The sequence below is a fragment of the Cnephaeus nilssonii genome (assembly GCF_951640355.1).
Source record: "Cnephaeus nilssonii genome assembly, chromosome: 1".
Lineage (NCBI taxonomy): Eukaryota > Metazoa > Chordata > Mammalia > Chiroptera > Vespertilionidae > Cnephaeus > Cnephaeus nilssonii.
The window spans coordinates 25,910,064-25,932,446 of NC_137072.1; the positions used below are offsets into that span (position 1 = coordinate 25,910,064).

The window sequence follows — 22,383 nt, forward strand, 5'->3', positions numbered from 1 at the left end:
GAACCAGAGACTTTGCTGCAGCTGGAGGCTGAAGAGCATAGCTCAACTGTGGCCTTTGAAAGCCGTGCTAAGTATCACGTCCATCCTTATTTCCACTGCTGCCCACCAGACAGCAATTTCAGTGGGGCCCTACGCTCCTCTCTGCCCCACAAATACACCACATTTCCCCCACGCTCAGGTCTTGCCTCACATTCCATTCAACAGGTAGGTGTTTCCCATTTCCTGCACTGCCTGCCAGGCTTCTCAGTATATAAGCTTTGCATGCCTCTGAGGAGCTCCTACGCTTGTGAAAGGATTAGGAACCACTGACAGTGCTGTCATACACAGCCCAACATGGCGAGTGTGAGACCTGACGGAGACATGAAGGAAATATGGAAGGGTTTTGATGGAGAAATGATCATGTCCATTTGAGGGAGATTAGCAAATGTAGTTTGAAGAGGTGGTATTTGGGGGAATGGGTATGCTTTTTACAGCTTACCATGGTAGAGAAAGGATGTTTAAAACAGGTGAGACAGTATAGGCAAAGAATGCATAGATGACAGAGTTCCGGGGACATTCAGGCAGTAGCAAGAATTCCAGGGTGGCTGGACGATGGAGCAGTTGTAGGGGAGAGAGGGAATTGAACGCTAACATGGGACCATGCATTGGAGGACAAAATGCCAGAGAGAGGAGTTTATAATTAATGTGGTGGGCAGTGGGAATTCACTGCCTTTGTGACTAGGAGAAAGGCGTGCTTGTAGCTGCATTTGAGGAAGATGTTGCTGGCATGCTGGAGGAGGAGCGGGGGAGGCCAATTAGATGGCTGTTTGCAGCAGATCAGGTGAATGGTAAAAAGGAGTTGACCTTGGGGGATACAATGATGATGAAGGTTGTGAAGTTAGGACAGGCAAGTCACAGGGCTCTGAGAGAATGGATGCATTAGACACAGAAACAATGTAGGTGGAAAATTAATTTGAAGTGAAAGATTAATCATTGAAATCCCTTTACCTGGAAGTGTCTTCCCTTCTCTAGTCTATATAAAGCCTAACTTTATGGGAAAGGTGGGTATAAGCTGAATAATGCAGTTTTACCCTTTGCAGAAGTTCTAGTCTGTTGCATAGGTTAATGTCGATTGCCTTATATTGTTCCTTACCTGGTGTGAGTGTGTTGGTCTGGTCTCCACAGTTAATGATAAATCAGTTTCCTCCAAAACATTTTTTTAAAGTTCACAGAAAAAGAAGCTTAAAGACAAACTCCTAGAAATATCTTTGAAACTTTTCCTTGGGAAAAAAAAAAGATTAGAATTTCCCATTGAACTATGTGTAGTCTATAATTTCATCAAAGTCTAATGCACAGTTTATGATTAAGGAAAAAGAAGGTAGAAAGTATGTAGAAGGGACAAAAGATGTTAATTAACATATAGAGGGAAAACCTAGTGCCAAAAAATAAAATAAAATTCAAGTCAATATTAGACAAAGACAGGAAGCTCCATTTTCAATGTTGGTTCACCTGATCCAAACAAACACCAAACAAAGTTATAAAAACTGGACCTTACTTGAAAGAGACCTAACCAATACCATCACCGTTTAGTGAGACTACCACAAAAAAGCATGCAGGTATCTGACCCTTGACCTTTAATGTTTTTGCCATTTTTTTTTTAGGATAAAGGAGAAGGTCCTGTTACTGGAGACAATTTGCCAAGTGCTTCGGCATCCTAGAAATTTGCTCTGCCTATTTGATGTCATCATCTGGTTCCCAAGTGGTGGAAGTTTTTTCCAGGAGATACTTGGGTAATGGGTGTAATGATAATAACGGTTTAATAGCACAGTTTTCTTTTAAAGAACTGAACAAATTTAAAAAAATAATTTCTGGTTTGTATTTATGACAACCTGTGAAGTTGGAAAGGAAATATTGTTATCTATATAGCCAAAATCTCTTTCCTGTATATTTGGGGAAAATGAAAGAAGCCTGTCTCACTTATCTCAAAACTGAGTAATGAATTGACTGATCTTCCCAACACTTTGGGGGTGCTTTAGTTCTGGTATACCACATTCTTGTAGCCAGTGAAATGACATTCATTAGAATCTTGAATATTTAATTTACTTTTAAATATGTTCAACAAATTCACAGTTTAAAATATACCCCATCATACTTTGCTCTCCATGTATGCTGACAGAGATCATTTAAGAGGTTAGAAGTGAAAATCCAAAGACCAAGTATGAGAAAAACAATAAACACATAAATCAGAGTGACACTACATGATGTCCTGTGGAGGACAGCAAAAAGCCCAGGCTAATTGCAGAGGAGAGCTTTAAATGTGAGTGAGTGGCTTTATATGGATATTTAATCTTTTCCCCAAAGAAAGCTTTTTTTTTTTTTTTTTTTTTTTTTTTAAGCAACTGACATATCACTTGGGACTAATTTATGTTATGGCTTTGGGAGCTAAAATGTGTTTAAAAATGATGTTCACATAAAGTTTTAAAAAAGTGTTCGCTTTTATCAGTTGTAAGCTAATCCTGGATTCCCACCTGTATTCATATATACTAGACTTGAGACAAATAAAATATATTATGTATTGCGTTCAAATTATTTTTGCTTTTGCATTGCAGGCATAACTTTTTAAATGTGAAAATTCAGACACAGACATGTGTACAGATCAATACAACTCTGAGCTCATGCCAAAAGCATCCCTGATGACCTTGTGATTGTTCTGGAGGTGGGTCCCTGAGTGAAATATGAACCTGGACTTGGAATGTCATGTCAGTCTCCTTATTGGTGTGCTTGTCCTTGTGGATCCTGGGCACTATTGTGACAATTATATAAGACTAGAGGCCCGGTGCACGAAATTCGTGCATGGAGGGGGGTTGTCCCTTAGCCCAGCCTGTACCCTCTCCAATATGGGACCCCTCAAGGGATGTCCGACTGCCCGTTTAGACCCTATTCGGGATCGGGCCTAAACGGGCAGTCGGACATCCCTCTCACAATCCAGGACTGCTGGCTCCCAACTGCTTGCCTGCCTGTCTTCCTGATTGCCCCTAACCGCTTCAGCCTGATCACCTCCTAACCACTCTGCTGCCAGCCTGTTTGCCCCCAACTTCCCTCCTCTGCCAGCCTGGTCACCCCTAACTGCCCTCTCCTGCAGGGTTGATCACCTCCAACTGCCCTCCCTTGCAGGCTTGGTCCTTCTCAACTGCCCTCCCTTGCAGGCCGGGTGCCTCCCAACTGCCCTCTCTTGCTGGCCATCTTGTGGTGGCCATCTTGTGTCCACATGGGGGCAGGATCTTTGACCACATGGGGGCAGCTATATTGTGTGTTGCAGTGATAATCAATCTGCATATTACTCTTTTATTAGATAGGATAGAGGCCTGGTACAGGGGTGGGGGCCAGCTGGTTTGCCCTGAAGGGTGTCACAGATAAGGGTGGGGGTTCCCTTGGGGTGTGGGGCGGCCTGAGCGAGGGGCCTGTGGTGGTTTGCAGGCCGGCCACGCCCCCTGGCAACCCAAGGGGAGGCCCTGGTATCTGGAATTTATTTTCCTTCTACAATTGAAACTTTGTAGCCTGGAGCGGAGCCAAGCCTGGGGCTCCCTCCGAGGCCGGCAGCCATTTGTGTTGGGGTTATAATTGAAACTTTGTAGCCTTAAGCGGAGGCCTGGGCCCGGCCAGGCTGTGCGGAAAGCTTTGCTTCCCCTGTTGCTGGGAGCAACCCTGGCCTGCTCTCTCAAGCTCTATTCTGCCGCCATTTGTTTGAATTTGTTTACCTTCTATAATTGAAACTTTGTAGCTTGAGTGGAAGCTTAGGCCTGGCAAGGGCAGGCGGAAAGCTTGGCTTCCTCTGTTACCTAGGAAACCATGCTCTCTGTGGCTGTAGCCATCTTGGTTTGGGTTAATTTGCATACTCACTCTGATTGGATGTTGGGCGTGGCTTGTGGGCGTGGCTTGTGTCGGAGGTATGGTCAATTTGCATATTTGTCTATTATTAGATAGGATGGCATAATGATGAAACTGTGCAAGGCAAAGTATAATCCAAATGTATTAAAATCATGAGAAATAAATAAAGAAAAACCATTCTGAGTAAACTGTAGCAGAATAAAGGGATTGACAACCCTCTTCATAATTCCATTGCAGTGGTTTCTAAACCATTGTGTAAGGTTTTGTATTTCTAATTAGCTAAGTACTGAAATATGCTCTCTAATGTGACTTATGGAAATGTGGAATAACTGCAAAAAAATATCAGGGAACTTGAATTTAATGTAGACTCAATACATTTTCTTCATAACATAAATTATGAAAAATTATTCTGATACAGTATTGTAATTTATCCCGCTGCCATCGCTAGAACTTTAGTAGTTAAGACATGTGTGAGGAGGATCCAGTGTAGAGATCCTTGCATGCCTAGATCAGGGTTTTTCTTTTGCTAACGCTGGGTTAGTTTCATAGTCCATGATAACTAGGCATGCTGTGATGTTTTACTAGAATTGGAGTCTGGCCCAGATAGGAAAGCTAACGGTAATCATAATGATCGCTGGCATATACTGAGCCCCTGCTGTATGCCAAGTGTTAACATACATACAAGCATAAGCATGCGCTAACTTATTTAATACTCACGACAGCCCTATTAGACATATGAAGAAAGTAACAGCAAGTTACTTCAGAGAAGGTAAGTAACTCACTTAGGCTTACAAGGTCAGGAAGTGGCAGACCTGGGATTTGAACGCAGGACTTTTGGTTCTAGACTCTACACCCTAACTTCACTGTACTGTGGCACCTCACATGCCATGGTGCTTTTGTACCACTGTTGGTGACATCCTCAGGTCTCTTTGGCATTCTTATCATAGTGTCAGTTTATCTCTTTGGATTTCTTTTTTTCCTGTTCTGTTGCAATAGGACCCCTTTGAATTCAGAGAATATGATGTCCTTAATGAATCATCAAGACATTTCTGGACAGTTTTAGGGATTTTCTGTGGAGATCTCATTTCTTAATTCTGACTCAACCACCAGAATGATTTGATATATATGACATATGACTCCTGCATACAATTAAGTGAATAAAAACCCTTAACCACATTTGCTAGTGGAAAAGAAATAAACTGCCCACATTTTTGGAACACATAACCTTAACTGTACCTCTAACTCATACTTACTCTCTATTAGTTTGAATTTTAGGGAGATTTATTAACATGTGGGGTACTAATATTGTACCGTTCTAGAATCATGGGAGAGTTGTGTGAAATGAGAAGTCCAGTGAATTACAGGAAAACCAAGATTCTCAAGGCAAAGCTAAAGAAACATTACTGATAACACATATGAGCTTGCTACCCAGCTTTTAAAATTTCTTGCACCATAGTAATCTTCTTGTCAATACATTTAAGATTGTTTCCAAATAATGCTCATCAACACCAGCTCTATTTAAAATACTTTAAAGTACTTCTCATGTGCCTGGGCCAATGTGGCTCAGTTGGTTGGAGTGTCATCCTGCAGGTTCGATTCCTGGTGAGGGCACATATGCAGGTTATGGGTTCCATCCCTGGACAGGGTGTGCCTGCAGAAGGCGACTAGTTGATGTTTCTCTCTTTCTCTCTCTCTCTCTCTCTCTCTCTCTCTCTCTCTCTCTCTCTCTCTCTCTCTTCTCTCTTCTTCTCTGTCTGAAATCAATAGAAACATATCTTTGGTAAGGATTAAAGGGGGGGGGGGAGTACTTGCCTTATACATGTGTATAAGGGCAAGAGTAACACATATGACAGTTCTTTGTAGATTCAAGGGTAAAAAAAATGCATGAAAGTGTCAAACAGCCTGATGAAATCCTAACTGGGTAGTGGCACAATTACTTAACAGATTGGATTATCCTGCGGAGAATTAGTGACCTCCTTCAGTCCATGTATTTGGAGCCCTAGTGTGTGCCTGGTTCTCTGCTGGGTGCTAAGGACCCAGAAATGAATCCAGCACCTTTCTTTGGCTCAGAGGACATCTGGTCTACTTCTCCCTTCTCCGCTAAATCATTTTGTCTCCATGTCTTAGATAATCATTCTACCACAGAGAGACCTAGTGTGAGTAACGTAATTACCCCCCCTTAAAGTTAGAATGAAATAACATTGACTTTTACTCTGAAATCCATGGAAATGTAAAAATTCCTGCTTTGTTGTCCTTGATAAAATATAACATAACAACTAGTTGCTGGGTTACTACATAAAACACAGGCCCCAAACTGCAGTGGGGAAGAGCAGTTAGCAATTAAGTAACGGAAATGACTAGTGGTTTGAAACCCAGCAGACTGCCCAGGCATCTAGGTTACTTAGGCAACTTTTATCTCTAAGGAAGTAGTTCTGGTGACTCATGCTCATACAGAGTGGCTTCCTTCAAAACTGGTGCATTCAGTGACCTACCATTATGCATCTCTTTTCTTTTTCTTTGGACCAGGGCAGAAAAAGTGCATTGGATGGCATAGGTTCATTACTTACTGTAGTAGCGTATTATTCACTGGCTGGCCCATATCTTGAAATGTAATGGACTCATGGTGATCAGAGTAAAAGGTCAGTAGTTTCTGAAAAATATTGCTAAATTAAATGAAGGTAGAATTAATAGCTTATTTTCCAAGCAGAAATGCTATGTCTTATAATAATATTTCTTGTCAGTTTTCATTTTGTTATTTAATCTGTGCTATTTAAAATACTAGTCACACTTTTGATAAACTAGGATACTTAAGTACTTTATACCACTACATTAAAATGCCTTCTTTTTTTTCAAAGAGATGAAAAATGGAATTCAACTCTCCTTTGAGGGTTGTCTAGAGGCAATGGTTATAAAAATAAAGGAGCTGGAAGGAAACTCCTTTGTCAGCTTCTCTCTCCAGATTTTCTGTCTACCTGCTCGATGCTCCAACGGTATTTGCTTAAAAAAAATAGTAGAGAAGTTGTGGAAGAAGTTGGTTCATCCAAAGAGCTTTAGGTCGATATGTGTTTGGAGAAGTCAGTGGAAGAACGTATTGGCGACAGTTGAAGAAAACTGGGAGCCAAGCATCTGACTGGCTCCTGGGTCGGGACAGGAGCTCCGGGTGTCCTGTCAGCCTGTGGTGCCAGCTCTTAGTGTGCTCCGCCTACTGGGACCCGGATCATCCTTCTATCTCTTGTCCTAACGCCAGAAGTCTTGCTATAAGGCTCACCATGTAGACAGTTACTGTGGCTGTTTTCATGTTGCTTTCACTGTAGCCCCTTTCTGTTTTTAATTTTGTGGCTGGCAAAGCTTGAAAAGACAGTGAGTCACGCCAACCATTCTTTTCCCTCCAGATAGAAGCCCTGGTGTGCGGCCAAGGCCCTGAGCACCGTTTGTGCTCATGAACTTTAGCTGCTGGAAGCTTCTCTGTGGGGACAGGGAACATGTGGGAGAAGTACTTAGTCCCGAGGTTCCCAAAGTGTGATCCCCAGACCAGCAGCTGCAGCAGCAGCATCCCCTGGACATTTGTTAGAAATGCCAGCTACCCTTCCCTACTCCAGACAGATTGAATTAGAAACTCGGGTTGGCGGAGGGGGGGTGGAGGGGGCAGCAATCTGCGTTTTAACAGGATGATTCCAGATGATTCTGAGGAATGTTAAAGTCTGAGAACCATTGTGCTAATGAACTGTTAGTACTTGTGGCCAGGGAGAGTATGAAAAACATAGAGGTTGGAGAGTGGGCATGTTGATGAGTCTTTGCTTATAAGGAAAGGAAGAATAGAGAGCAATATCTTAGAATTCCAAAAAAAGAAAAAAGAAAGCCTGGAACATAATCAGCAGAACTAATTGCTTGCATGAACCTTTGCTTTCTCAGAGAAGGGCACTCCAGATGATGAGGTTACTGAAAATATGTTTGCACAGCTCTGACATTCTAAAATAATCTCTCTAGTGAGAAAAGACATGTCTTGCCATATTAAAAAAATAAATTCAATTCAGGTTTGTAAAACTCTATAAGACTATTGTATTGCATTGACTAGGCGAACTTGTTGGCCCCTTGAAACCCCAGTCTCTACATCTGAAAACCACATGCGTTGTTACTCTCCATGAATTATCTCATTGGAATGAAGTGAGGGCTTCAATATATGTTAGAGGATTTGCGAGGCACTTTGAGCGTGGAAAAATGCGAAGCATAAGGATCAAGAATGATTAATATAAATATTGATGGTGAAGAGAGGTTTAGAAGTTGATACAAAAATGGGTTAATATTTCAACTTCCCTTTGACATCTGCCCTTTTTAGTTCTGGCTCTGTCATGTATTAGTTTGTGATATTAAGTAAAACACAGGTTTTTTAAACTTTTCATCTTAATTTTCTCATAAAAAACATAGCATCAATGATGCGCACTCAGAGGATCCCTGTGAGAATAAAATTGGATTAAAATATGAAAATGCAGTTCCTAAAGGTCAAACATTGCAAATTTTAGATGCTGTTGTTATTTTATGTCTGGATTGAAGAGGCTTTGTGATTGTTGACATAGTGACATCACCCAGGAGTTTGGAATAAGTGTGTCAGCAGCTTGTATGATTACAAAAAATAGCTGTGTTGACTTTTCTGCTAATTCTCCATCAGTGGAATGTTTCCATTTTCTCATGAAATAAGGGAGATCCACGTATGTTTAATTAAAGAAAGTAAGCCTGACATTTTTTATCCTTTGAACTAAGAGACGACACTTCACTCATTCTTTGGTGGAAAGATGACAAGACTGTGGAGTCAGGCTACGTGGGTAAATTCCCAGATCCTCTGCTTACCATGGGGCAACCATGCATAAGGCTCAGTTTCCTCATACCTAAAATGGGGGTGATAATATTTCAGGGTTGCATGAAGATGAAGAGAAATTTACATCAAATACATAGGAGAATGCCTAGCACAGAGTAAGTACTCAATAATGGGGGTGTTTGTTTGTAAACTCTAGCATGAGGAGGAGGACAGAAGCCTGAAAGTCAAGGGCAAGGAAGAATCAAAGAAGAGCGCAGCTGGTAAAAGGGTCTGATCATTTTGAAAATGAAAATTCAAGGAGTCCCCATGACTTAGGCAAAATTTGCACGTCAACTCCTACTAAGGTAAAAGGGGAGCGATCACGTTGGGAATGCTCTGCCTTCACAGACCACGGCCCAGAGTTCCTGGTGCTGGGGATGCGCTGGTATTGTGATTGGGACTCCGGAGTGCTCCTGCTAATCACAGAGTAAAGCTTTAAATGTGAGTGAGTGGTTTTTAAGGTGTTGATATTTAATCTTTTCCTCATAGGCAGCTTTTTTTTTTTTTAAGAGACTGACATAACTTGAGACTAAGTTATGTTACTGTTTTAGGATCTAAAATTCTTTTAAAAATCATGTTCAAAAGTAGATCCAAAGACACAGAAGCATGGAACAGACTGTGGAATCTCAGAGGGAAGGCAGGGTGGGTGGGTGGGAAGAGATGAACCAAAGAACTTGTATGCATATATGCATAATCCTTTGACACAAACAATAGGGCGGTGAAGGCTTGGCGTGGAGGGTGGGGACAGTTTAGAGGGTGTCAATGGAGAAAAAATAAAGGGACATCTGTAATACTTTCAACAATAAAGATAAATTAAAAGAAAAAAATCATGATCACATGAAGTGAAAAAAAACTATTAACTTTTATCACTTTTAAGATGATCTTCCATTCCTGCATGTATTCAAATAAACTAGTCTTGAGACAATTTAAACAAAATGTATTTTGTACTGTGCTTAAATTATGTTTTCTTTTGCATTGCAGGCATATATATTTTTAATGTGAAAATTCAGACACAGACATATGTGTACAGATATGTGCAACTCTGAGCTCATGCCAAAAATGTCCCTGATGGCCTGTGATAGTTCTGGAGGTGGGTCCCTAAGTAAAATATGAACCTGGACTTGGAATGTCATGTCAGTCTCCCACGTTGGTGAGCTTGTCCTTGTGGATCCTGGGTACTATTGTGACAATTACTTTTCACAACTTCCTGGGAATTTGATAATTTGGCACATTGTGTACATTTCTCTAATAAATCTTAATATCAACTTGGTTATTTTTTAGAATGTGCTTGATTGGCATGGTGAGTGCAGGGTGGTAAAAATGTGAGATAATGACTATGCATCCATTCACCCAAGGAACTTCTGGAATATTGGAATTTATTACTAAAATTTCCCATAATTAAAAATAAATAATAACAATAATAAAATATTGGCACAACTTTGAATTAACAAATAAAGCAAAGTCTGTATTTTTGTTATGAAAGACAGGAAAAAGGATTTATTTTTATATCTTGAAATACTTTCAATTTTATTGCTTTGAATATTAATATGCAAAAATGGTCATTATACTACTTAAGTGAAAAACTGAAACCTCTTTGATGTTCATTACTGAGAGAATAGAAATGCAAATTGTTATGTTTTATGTAGTACAGAAACAAGGCAAGAAAAATATTCAGTAAACTATTAAAAGTGGTTGTTTTTTATGGGTAAGAATGGAATCAAAGTGTTATAGAAGTATGTACTTTTTTCTTTTTTATACTTTTACTAGAGGCCTGGTTCACAAATTTGTGCACAGGTGGGGTCCCTCAGCCTGGCCAGTGATTGAGGCCTATCGGGGGCTGGCTGCAGAGGGGAGGGACCAAGGGAGGTTAGCCAGCCAGGGCCCCCATCAGGGCCGATTGGGGGGGGTTGGCCAGCAGGGGTGTGGGTGAGGGGCCGCAGGAGATTGGCCAGCTGCGGAGAGGGGCCACGGGAGGTTGGCTGTGGGAGCGCAATGACCACCAGGGGGCAGCTCCCATGTTGAGCATCTGCCTCCTGATGGTCAGTGCGTGTCATAGCTCAACTAGTCGTTCGCTCGTAATGGTCATTAACCTTTTGCACTCGGATGTCGAGTGTGACTAGACATGGTTAGCATAGGTAGCAGCTTGTATGTATTTGAAATATAAAAAAATCCAAATAAATGAGTTTATATGAAAAGAAACTCCAGTTTTTTATTCTACTGCCGCGCTTTGTAAAATCTGGGGTATTTAAAAAATTAAATCCCGAGTAGAATAAAGGAATCGAGAAAAAAGCAAGCGAGTGCAAAGGGTTAAGGCTTTTATACATAGAGACTAGAGGCCTGGTGCATGAAATTCATGCATGGGGAGGGAGGGTCCCTCAGCCCAGCCTGCACCCTCTCATAATCCCCCCTCGGAGGGATCGGGCCTAAACCGGTAGTCGGACATCCCTCTCTCAATCTGGGACTGCTGGCTCCTAACTGCTTGCCTGCCTGCCTGCCTGATTGCCCTTAACCACTCGCCTGCCTGCCTGATCTTCCCTAACTACTTTGCCTACCTGATGGCCCCTAACCACCTCTGCCTGCCTGCCTGATCACCCCTAACCACTCGCCTGCCTGCCTCATCGCCCCTAACCCCCTCTACCTGCCTGCCCGAATGCCCCTAACTGCTTGTCTGCCTGCCTGATCACCTCTAACCGCCTCTGCCTCAACCCTCACTGCTGCAGCTTCATCAGGAAGGATGTCTGGAATGACATCTGGAAGGTCGTTCAGCTGTTCGGTCTAATTAGCACATTATGCTTTTATTATTATAGAAAATTGGTTTTACTCATCAAAATTAGTGTGTATTATTTCTAAAATTCAGAAAAAATCAAGATAACAAAATCTGTATACCTCTTTGATATATTGAATGAAATTCAGAACTGGTAATCATAAAATGTTAGGTGAAGAAAGCCAGGATATAAAATATATATGCAAGAAGATTATGATTTTGGTAAAATACAATTAGTGCAAAGACCAGAAGGAGAAACATCGTAATGTTAGCCATAGTTCTCCCTTGTGGTTTTTAAAATTTATTTTTTATACATTTCTTAATTTCCCTAATGTTACTAAAAGAGAGAAAGAATGGGTAGAGAGAGGCTCTTAGAATTGGGTTTGGCTTTCAATATGCTGGGCATTTCTGATGTGTGTTTATTGAGTCTCTTTCCCTTTTGGTAATAATAAAAATCTGTTTTTCAAAAATAATGTCTCATCTTTATAGCACAAGTCATATAATGAAACTACCATCTGAAGCTTTTGGATTTTAAAACTGTGAATTCTACAAGGATATATAAATAATGCTCTTTGTTGCATTCTTTTCCCACCCTATTTGAGGATTTAGTCCTAAAATGAAATGAATAAAAAAAGATATGACATGCAGATTCCTGACATTCTTTCCTAACCAGAATGATTTTTAGCTCCTAATGTGGTTTTTCCCCCAAAATATATACTGACTCTCTTCTTTCATTTATTATTTGATGCCTTCCAGTTATTAAGAAAACCAACAAAAAACTGAATGCTTTTTTTCCAATTTCTCTTTTTAAAAATGTGATTCTGTGACCTATAAATAAAAATGTTAATGAATGAATGAATAATAAATGCTAATAAATCAATGACTATTGATTGACGTATGTGTCATTGAGCAGGTCACATGAAGGTTTTTTCTCTTTTAAAAAAATATTTTATTGTTGAGAGTATTATAAATATCCTCCATTTTTACCCCCTTTGTCCTTTCCACCCAGCTACGACCCGACACCAGGCCTTCACCTGTCTATTGTCTGTGTCCATGGGTTATGCATATATGCATAGAAGTTCTTTGATTATCTCTTCCCACCCTCCTTCCCGCCTTCCCTCTGAGATTGTCAGTTTGTTTCATGCTTCCATGTCTGTGGTCCTATTTTTCTCGTCAGTTTATTTTGTTCCTTAGATTCCATATATAAGTGAGATCATGTGATATTTGTCTTTCTCTGACAGCCTTATTTTTCTATTCTTTGTGAAAAAACAGAGTATTAAGGAAGAAAAGCTTATCAGTTTGAAATAAATTAATAAGCATTTTAAACATTCATGGAGTTCTTTGAAACTTGCAGGCCTATATTATCATTTATTATTGATATTATCCTATTATTCAAATATACTTTTGCCATCTTCTGAAATATAGTCAATTTTAGTCATTATGAATTCCCTGAATGACTAAACATAGAACAAATCCCTTTGGGACTTGTACTATATTTTCACTCCTCAGTCATTACCTTAGATGGAAATGCAACACTGATAGTCTTGATTTGCAGAATTAAGTTAACTCTCTAATGTAAGGGGTATTGGCCTCTGGTGCATTCCAAGTGTGAAGTTGTGCTTGTGTAGTATATTGTTTACATAAGTGACTTTGAAAACTGATAAGGTAAATTTTAGCAATTTTAAGTAAATAACAAAGTCGGTTTGTTTTTATCTTACATGGTGAATCAATACAGTAATGGGAGTACAATGGAACTGTTATGTTATTACATGTCAGTTATTTTCATCACTATTGGATCAAATGAGAATGATATTTAAACTAGTACCTAACTAGCAAGGATGAAGTGAAAAACCTTACAGGTGATTTTCCTCTGGATTTTGGTTTGTCAGTACTGACAACTATAGCAATGAAAAAAAAAGACTATGAAGAAGAATAAGGGCTTTTGTGGAGTTAGAGTGTGTTGTGTCTGCTGTGTGTGTGTGTGTGTGTGTGTGTGTGTGTGTGTGATTTCCTTTTCCTGATCTTGCTGGATCTGGTTTGTGGGATTTAGAACTCAAACAGTTCTCCATGTTCAGATAAATTACTAAAGAAAGGAGCAAAGTAATAACAGCTCTTGAAACCATTACATTTTTATCTCCTCTATTCCCATTGTGGGGCTTGTTTTTCCACCTGAAATAATGCAGTCTTCATGGAAAACAATAAGGAAATACATCTTGTTAGATAATGTGCAAATTAGTCTCTTCGTAGTTACATTCTTTTTGAAAACATACTAGAAAAACAATTTTCTCTATATAATTGTTAGAAAAAATAGTTATATTTTATGCTATGACAAAGTTGTTAAGAAAGTGGAAAGAAGTCAGTATTTATTGTTCTAGGCACACACACACACACACACACACACACATATAATTAATAATTGAATACAGACAACTACCTTGTTAACAAATATTACTCCTATTTCATAGATGAAGAAAGTATTAGAAGCAGGATTCATATTAATCTATCTGTTCTCAGGACCATGTTTCTTGCACTGTATCAAGTTGTCTTTGCAGGAGTGACTGGGCAGAGAATCCTATATAATAAAAGCCTAGGTGGAGTTGTGTGACGTTGTCACAAGATGACAGACCTCACATCATCACAAAATGGCCACCACAGGATGGTCACCACAAGATGGCTGGCAGGGGAGGGCAGCTGGGGGGGACCAGGCCTGCAGGGGAGGGCAGTTGGGGGTGATTGAGCCAGCAGGGGAGCAGTTAGGCATCAATCAGGCCAGCAGGGGAGCAGTTAGGGGGCGATCAGGCTGGCAGGCAGGCGAGCGGTTAGGAGCCAGCAGTCCCAGATTGTGAGAGGGATGTCTGACTGCTGGTTTGTGGGATCGGGCCTGAACCGGCAGTCTGACATCCCCCAAGGGGTCCCAGATTGGAGAGGGTGCAGGCCGGGCTGAGGAACACCCCCCATCCGTGTATGAACTTCATGCACCGGGCCTCTAGTCTATAATAATAAAAGCATAATATGCTAATTAAACTGGACAACCCCCAGACGACCTTCCAGATGAAGCCATGGCTGCATTGGGCCTCTAGTCTGTTATAAATGTTATTAATTAGACTTTGAGATTGTTCCTTTTTTGTGAAGCAGAATCAACCTTTTTGTCTGATCATTACAACATGCATTGCCCTCTCACTTCAGGTTTCCTTCACTGAGCTCACAAGTTGCCAACCTGTCTGTTCTCAGGAAGCAATGCATTCTGCTGACTAGGGCTGCTTTAGCTTGGACCCTCGGCTATATCTCAGGGTATTCTGGAAAGACCTCTGGGAGAAACCTGAGTTGGAATTCCCTGCTTTCCACCTAGTCGTGGGCTGGGACAAGTTATCTAAACCTCTGGACCTCTGTGTCTCTGTGTCTCCATCTCTAAAACTGAGGCAGGAAGAAATCAGTGGTTTACCATCATGTCCGACAGGGTCACTTAAAGGCAGCTATGGGGGTTAATGGGGTAGAAGATCTGGGTCCCCTACCACCAAGCTTCAACAGCACAACAGCTGTGTGTGTGCTCACTCTCCCTCTCCCTGTAGGCCTTGATTCTAGATGACATTTTGTTTGAACAAAGGGTACTATATATAAAAATAGTTGGAAGAAAAACACTAGCAAGTAGGCCTTCTAGCTGGGGCTAAGGAAATAGGTTCTTTCTACTTCTAACTTTCCATGAGCATATGAAAGCAGTTTTAAAGATAGAGAATTTCACTACCTTTAACTAAATGTAATGTTTAAAATTTTCTGAAAATCATTTTTTATTTCATTTATTTTTTAACCATTTTAAGTTACATTTTTCAGAAATAACCTCAAAGAGAAAAATCAATGTCAAAATCTTTGAGTACTTTGAAATGGCAAACTATAAGACAAACTTCATGGTGTCTATGCTTTTCATCAGAAAGTCTATAATTATATTCCTCTTGATTCCAATTTTTAAAAAATTATTCTTTTTCTTCTTTAGAGGTAAGTGTAAATAGTATTCACAACCAAAAGTCACTAGACTTTACCTCACAACAGAAAAGTTCCACTCCTTTAAGAAACCATGCGGTTCATCCTTTTCCATCTGCTCTTTTTCTCCTGGAAGTTTATCATGTCATTGACAGAACACATCCACTGGTTCCTGTTTCTTTTCCCTTGTGACACTCTACAAATAAGATGACTGGACACCAGAGAAAAAAGATGAATGTTTCGCTAGAAGGTCTGCTTTTATTTGAGTTCCTTTCACTCCATATTTTTGGGGACTTGCTTTAAATCAGGCCCAATATGCAATAATTAAGCAATTTCTGCACATTTCAACACTGTTCATGGAATGATGGGCTACCCAGAAGGGTCATAACTTGCAGATACTGTCCCTCTCTGGCACCTCTGTCCAGCAGAGCTTTCTGTGGTGATGGGAACGTCCTCTCTCCTTCCTGAGCAGCACAGTGGCCAACAGCCACGGCGGCCATCGGACACGTGAAAGGTGCCTAGTGTGACTGAGGAGCTAAATTTTGCAAGTTAATTAAACTCACATCACCAAATGTGACCAGTGGTTACCCAATGGACAATGTAGCTCTAGAGAATCAATGAAATTTTTATTTATTTTGGAAATTTAAAAAATAGTGCTATGGTTTGGAAGCAGAAGGTATTAAATTATTATTATTATTATTATTATTATTATTATTATTATTGGCTCCTTTATGGTCAGAAATAGAGTATAGAGTTTTACACTTTTAAAGTTGTTTTGATTACAAGTTTCTTTAGTGCCTGCACAGGAAAAGAAAACAAATGATTGGATGATGCCAATAGGTTCTCTCTCACCTCTACCCCGGTCTCCCAGCTCATACATCCTGCTTTTAAGGTCACTTGAACAATTTTGCCCTAAGACTGCCAGGCCTGTACACCCACCTTTCACAGCCCTCCTGGCCTTGCTGGGAGTTAAGAGCTAGGCGTTGTCTCTCTCACTGTGTGCTGCTGCCTTCTGAGTTGCTATGCGTCCATGCTCAGCACCCCTTCAGTCGTGCCTATGGCTTCCGGACTTCCAGCATTTCCTTCACTCTGCTCCGGGCAGGCTCCTCTTCCCACCAGCTCGCCTAGGGCCTTCGATGTCTGTGCCATCTGGACCACTCTGTAGCCTGATGATCTGACCTTGTTTAGGGCCCAGTGTTCAGTTACGGCTCCTAAAATGGGCATCATCAAACTACGGTGTGATTGACTCCGGGGATCAGTCATGCCACATGACCCAGCTGAAGGCGACTGAGAACGCATCACTCAGAGAGTGTTATTACATAGATACTATTTATAAAACATGCATGTATATTGTGCTAGGCACTGGGCTAACTGCTTTTAATTTTCACGTAATCCTTATAGCAACCGCGTGTCCTATTTTTACACATTGTAGACGTTGCTAGTCTCAGAGAGGTTGGGTGGCTTTCCCCAATCACCAAGTTAGGAAGCAGCAGATTTATGATTCCTGTTTACACTCTTTGACTCTGAGGCTTGCAGTTTTAACCACAACATAATTCCTTACAGAACACGGAGAGTTCTTTACAATCACTACAGAGGGCAAATCTCAAAGGAACTGGATTTTAGGTCACTTTAAAGAAGAGTTTTTAGTAACTCAAGCCCTTCACCACCACCCCACTCTGGGCCTCTCATTAGCAGCTCACCAGCCAAGGACTAGTGCTGGCTGAGCACAAACACGGTAAAAGACGTTTAGAAAAAGTGGAACTCACAGTGGCAGATGGACACTCTGGGCCTTTCCAATTCAAGTTTCTTCTGAATGTAATTTCCTCTCTTGAGGACATTTTTGCCAATTTACTCCCATATGACTACTTTCAAAATTTTCCATGTAATTCATAAAGACCATTTTTTTCCAGGTAAAACCAGAATGCAATTTATTCATTATTCCAATTGGCATAAGCAGGGCATACTCTACCTGGGGTGAGCCTGTATAGGAATCCACCTCATGTTTCACAGAGGAATAAAAAATTGCCTGGATCATGGAACCTCAAAAATGATTTCAAAAAGTATTTTAAGCATTTGGCAGACTTGAATTTTGTTAGATATTAATGGTCAGAGAAACATAGGAGAGGAAGAATAGAATAGTATTAGATTTAAAGTTAATAATGATCCCTTAAATAATTGAGTATGCTATTATCATTTCAATATAATCCTTAGAACTATATTGTATCCTTTAATTATTTCTGATATACTTCACATGTGCCAGGTGATAAGTAGCATTTTTAAAAATCCTCATCCGAGGATATGTTTTATTGATGAGATAGATGGAGATAGAGACAGAGATAGAGATAGAGAGAGAATCATTGATCGGTTGCCTCCCATACCCAACCTGACTAGGGATTGAACCCGAAACCTAGGTATGTGCCCTACCTGAGAATCAAACCTGCACGGGCCGATGCTCCAACCGAGCCACCCAGCCAGGGCATGAGAAGCAGTTTTTTACAAGTGCGTTTTCTCTTTGTGTGTGTGTGTGTGTGTGTGTGTGTGTGTGTGTGTGTGTGTGTGTTTTAAAAATATTTTTTATTTATTTCAGAAAGGAAGGGAGAGGGAGAGAGAGGTAGAAACACCAATGATGAGAGAGACATTGGTTGGCAGCCTCCTGCACTCCCCAAATTGGGGATTGAGCCTGCAACCTGGGCATGTGCCCTGGCTGGGAATCAAATCATGACCTCCTGGTTCATAGGTTGATGCTGAGCTATACTGGCCAGGCATGTTTCTCTGTTTTGAAGGAAAATTCACTGAATATCCTGAAGTCCAAGTTTTGATATTTATATTTTCAAAAAGTGTGCTGAGTTTCAATATATATCTTATTTTTAACATTTATCTGCCCATCCTATATTCCTCCTCAACTACTCCTGATTAGGGCATTCCTCCCACCCCCAACTCACGAAGTGGTTGTGCAAGTGGTTGGAAGAGAATGCACACATAATCCAAGGGGCCTAACATCTACAGATGCTTCCATGGAGATAGTTGTAAATTATGATTTTGGAGAAGTTTATATTCTTGAAATGATTAGCACTCACGATGGGCTTTAGAGAAGAAATACTGTGTAAAGAAATGATGTGGCATATAGGAAGTCAAAACTGGGCTAAAGCGAACTGAAAGGCGTTAGTGATAGGAGCAGGTGGAATCTGTATTTCAGAGAACTGGATGGGGTGGATTAAGGAACTGAAACAAGCGGGGGTGTCTAGCCTGGGGATCTGGAAGGAAGGTTCCACTTGGAGTATGGGTCTTGAAGAATATAAGCAGGAAATGGTCTTGGGGAGTGCTGAGCAGTCTGATTTACAGTGCAGTTCAAGAAGAGTGAAAGCAAAGTTAACAAATAAAGGTAAGTCTGAGGTTCTATTGTGAAGACTTAGATATCAGAGTGAACCATCTGTAACCAGCCTGTGTGGGGATGAGATTCTACTTCCTGTTCTCCCAGGAGGTTGGTATTTTTCATGAACTCTTCCACGTATTTCTGTCCTGTCTCTCCCCTACAGGGTAAGATCCTTGGTCATATTTATTTTGATTTATAGCACTAATGCTAAACAGATTCTAGGCTTATTAAATATGTTGATTATTGACTGTATGTGGCATATATCTATTTATGGCACTAATATTATGTAATAAATATTAGAAAAGTTTGCTTCTTGCATCATATATGATGTTAGTGTGTACATGATTTCTGTGAGTTGTTTTAAGAGTACATTTGCTTAAAGAAGATTTTTAAAATGTCTCCTTTCTAGATCATTTCAATTTGAGCAGATAATTAACATGTGGCCCAATCAGGACCCCCTTTGCAAGTACTGAGTCAGCCACAGGACCTTCCTTGAAGCTGTATGGCCCTCAGCAATCATTTCCCCTTCTTCCTTCCCCTTCATTATACAGATGAAGAAACCAGGCTCAGTGCAGAGTCACACACAACCAGTTAATGGCAATGCCAGGGCTAACCTCAGGTCTCTGCTATCTTTCTACCACACAACCCTTCTTATCCTATCTAATAAAAGAGTAATATGCAAATTGACCATCACTCCAACACACAAGATGGCCGCCCCCATGTGGTCAAAGATGGTTGCCCCCATGTGGACACAAGATGGCTGGCAGGAGAGGGCAGTTGTGGGTGATCAGGCCAGGAGAGGAGGGCAGTTGGGAGGGACCAGGCCTGCAGGGTAGGGCAGTTGGGGGCAACCAGGTGGGCAGGGGAGGGCAGTTAGGGGTGACCAGGCTGGCAGGGGAGGGCAGTTGGGGGTGACCAGGCTGGCAGGGGAGGGGAGTTGGGGGTGACCAGGCTGGCAGGGGAGGGCAGTTAGGGGTGACTGGGCCAGCAAAGGAGGGTAGTTAGGGGTGACCAGGCTGGCAGGGGAGGGCAGTTGGGGGTGACCAGGCTGGCAGGGGAGGGCAGTTAGGGGTGACCGGGCCAGCAAAAGAGGGTAGTTAGGGATGACCAGGCTGGCAGGGGAGGGCATTTGGGGGTGACCAGGCCTGCAGGGTAGGGCAGTTTGGGGGACCTAGGCCTGTAGGGGAGGGCAGTTAGGGGTGACCGGGCCAGCAAGGGAGGGCAGTTAGGGGCAATTGGGCCGGCAGGGTAGCAGTTAGGCATCGATCAGGCTGGCAGGGGAGTGGTTAGTAGGTGATCAGGCTGGTAGGCAGAAGCAGTTAAGGGCAATCAGGCAGGCAGGCAGGCGAGTGGTTGGGAGCCAGCAGTCCTGGATTGTGAGAGGGATGTCCGACTGCCAATTAGGCCTGATCCCACTGAGATCAGGCCTAATCGGGCAGTTGGACATTCCTTGAGGGGTCCCAGATTGGAGAGGGTGCAGGCTGGGCTGAAGGACACCCCCTCCCCCCCGTGCACGAATTTCGTGCACTGGGCCTCTAGTCTGAAATAAGTGACGAATAAATGCAAAACATTTGAAGTATAATATACATTTACAATTTAAATATTCATAGGACACATCAATGTGGATCAGACTGTTCTGTAATTCAGATAACAGTAGTCATACTTTTAGTTGTTATATTAACACACGTGCAAAGTTTCTGATAAATCAGTTAACTTATTACAAGTGGTCCTCCCTAATTTTTTCTTACAAGACCTGTGGTGGTAATGGGAACAACACAAGGACACTTCACTATGAGAACATTGCCTCTCAGCATATAGCCTTTTTTTCTTTCTTGGTCTGCAATCCAATCCTATCTAATAAAAGAGTAGTATGAAAATTGACCATCACTCCAACACACAAGATGGCTGCCCCCATGTGGACACAAAATGGCTGCCACAAGATGGCCGGCAGGGGAGGGCAGTTAGGGGCAACCAGGCCTGTAGGGGAGGGTAGTTGGGGGGGGACCCAGGCCTGCAGGGGAGGGCAGGCTGGCAGGCAGAAGTGGTTAGGGGCAATCAGGCAGGCAGGCAGGCGAGCGGTTGGGAGCCAGCAGTCCTGGATTGTGAGAGGGATACCAGATTGGAGAGGGTACAGGCTGGGCTGAGGGACACACTGCCCCCCATACGAATTTCGTGCACTGGGCCTCTAGTTTATAATAATTTGGTCACTGGACCATCCTGGGGAAGAAAGGCCCTAGCACTTGGAGGTCCATAAACAGTCCTATATTGCACTGACAGCATATCCTTTGGAGGGGTATTTTCCAAGCTAAACTATAAGTAGCGCCACTAACAATGATAGCAGGCACCAGGGCTCTGCTGCACAGGTGCTATTTCCATACTTGTAACTCTGGGACCTTCTCTGGGGAAGAGGCTCGTCAGATTTATCGACGTAACCCAAGCACGTGTCATGTGCTCAAGGCTGATGGAAAATGGTTGGAACAATTCAGGCGTTCAAGGAACTTCTGGAAAAGCGGCATGCCTGAAAAGTGAGTTTTCTGGATTCCAATTATTTTGAGGCAAAGGCACATTTTGCCCCCCCACTGAGCTCCAGATTTCTTCCCTCCCAAGGCCCTTGAAAACACCTTAGAAGGGTGACAAATCGTACATGAGGCCACAGAGTGGCTGCTATTCACTGGTGAGACCTCACTGTTAGATGCCCTCTGTCCCCCCGTGGGTGGACCCCCGTCAGTCCCAGGCCCCAGCTGCCAGGTGAAGCCCTGAGCCTGAGCTGCAGGAAGGGGCGGAACTGAAAAGCCGCGGAACCCGAAGCCAGGGCGCGGCGCTGGCGGAGGGAGAAGTTGCGGGACCGGCAGGCCTAGTTCCCGGGCGGCAGTTGTGGTGGTGGCGGCGGCGGCGCGGGAATGGAACCCCTGCGGGTGCTGGAGCTGTACAGCGGCGTGGGGGGCATGCACCAGGCGCTGAGAGGTGAGAGCGCACGCAGCGCCTCCATTCCCTCTGGGCGCGGCTCGGAGCTCTGGCTCCAGCGAGGGGCGGAGCGGCGAGTCGCCGGGGGCGGGGACGGCGGGGTTGGGGGGGGGGGGCTCGGTTGTCCTGGAAACAGCGCCTGCGGGCCGCCGCCTCCCGCTGCTCGGTGGAGACTCTCCTCTTCCTGTCCCTCCGAGAGCTCAGTTCCTGGGTCCTGATCCTCAAGGCTGGGCCACGAGTCACACTAAAGGGTACCCACCGGGCGGGAGGGGCGAGCGCCCGGCCAGTGCCGATGCCCAGGCCCTGGGGTGGCAGCGCCGAGCGGCGTGGGGAGAGGGTCCCGCCCCCGGAAGTCGCCGGGGGGAGGGGAGGTCGCTGGTCTGGTCGGGTCTCCCTGGTGACCCCGGGCTCTCCGGGATCCCCGCCATCCACGGTAGGAATCGTGAACCCTGAGAGCTGGTCCCTCCCGGTCCCTGAGAAGAAACATCCTTCGTGGTGCCTCCTGTCCCGGTGCATTTAGGCGCGGGAGAGGGGTGGAGCTCCAACCCAGCTGCTGTGTGACTTTGGGCTAGTTCTTGACCATTTTTG

General features: G+C 42.9%; 1 protein-coding gene across 5 annotated transcripts in view; it reads left to right on the forward strand.

The window, feature by feature from the left end:
* The first annotated feature begins 20,972 nt into the window (after positions 1 to 20,972).
* TRDMT1 (tRNA aspartic acid methyltransferase 1) overlaps positions 20,973 to 22,383 on the forward strand; it is a 73,335-nt gene continuing 71,924 nt past the window's right edge. For 3 of the 5 annotated variants that reach the window (XM_079773794.1, XM_079773793.1, XM_079773795.1), the window contains exon 1: positions 20,973 to 21,795. In XM_079773794.1, coding sequence (XP_079629920.1) covers positions 21,732 to 21,795 — 64 coding nt within the window. In that variant the 5' untranslated portion in view covers positions 20,973 to 21,731. Of the gene's footprint in view, positions 21,796 to 21,852; positions 22,229 to 22,383 lie in introns of those variants that run through there. The other 2 variants (XM_079773797.1, XM_079773798.1) reach the window with 2 other exon arrangements.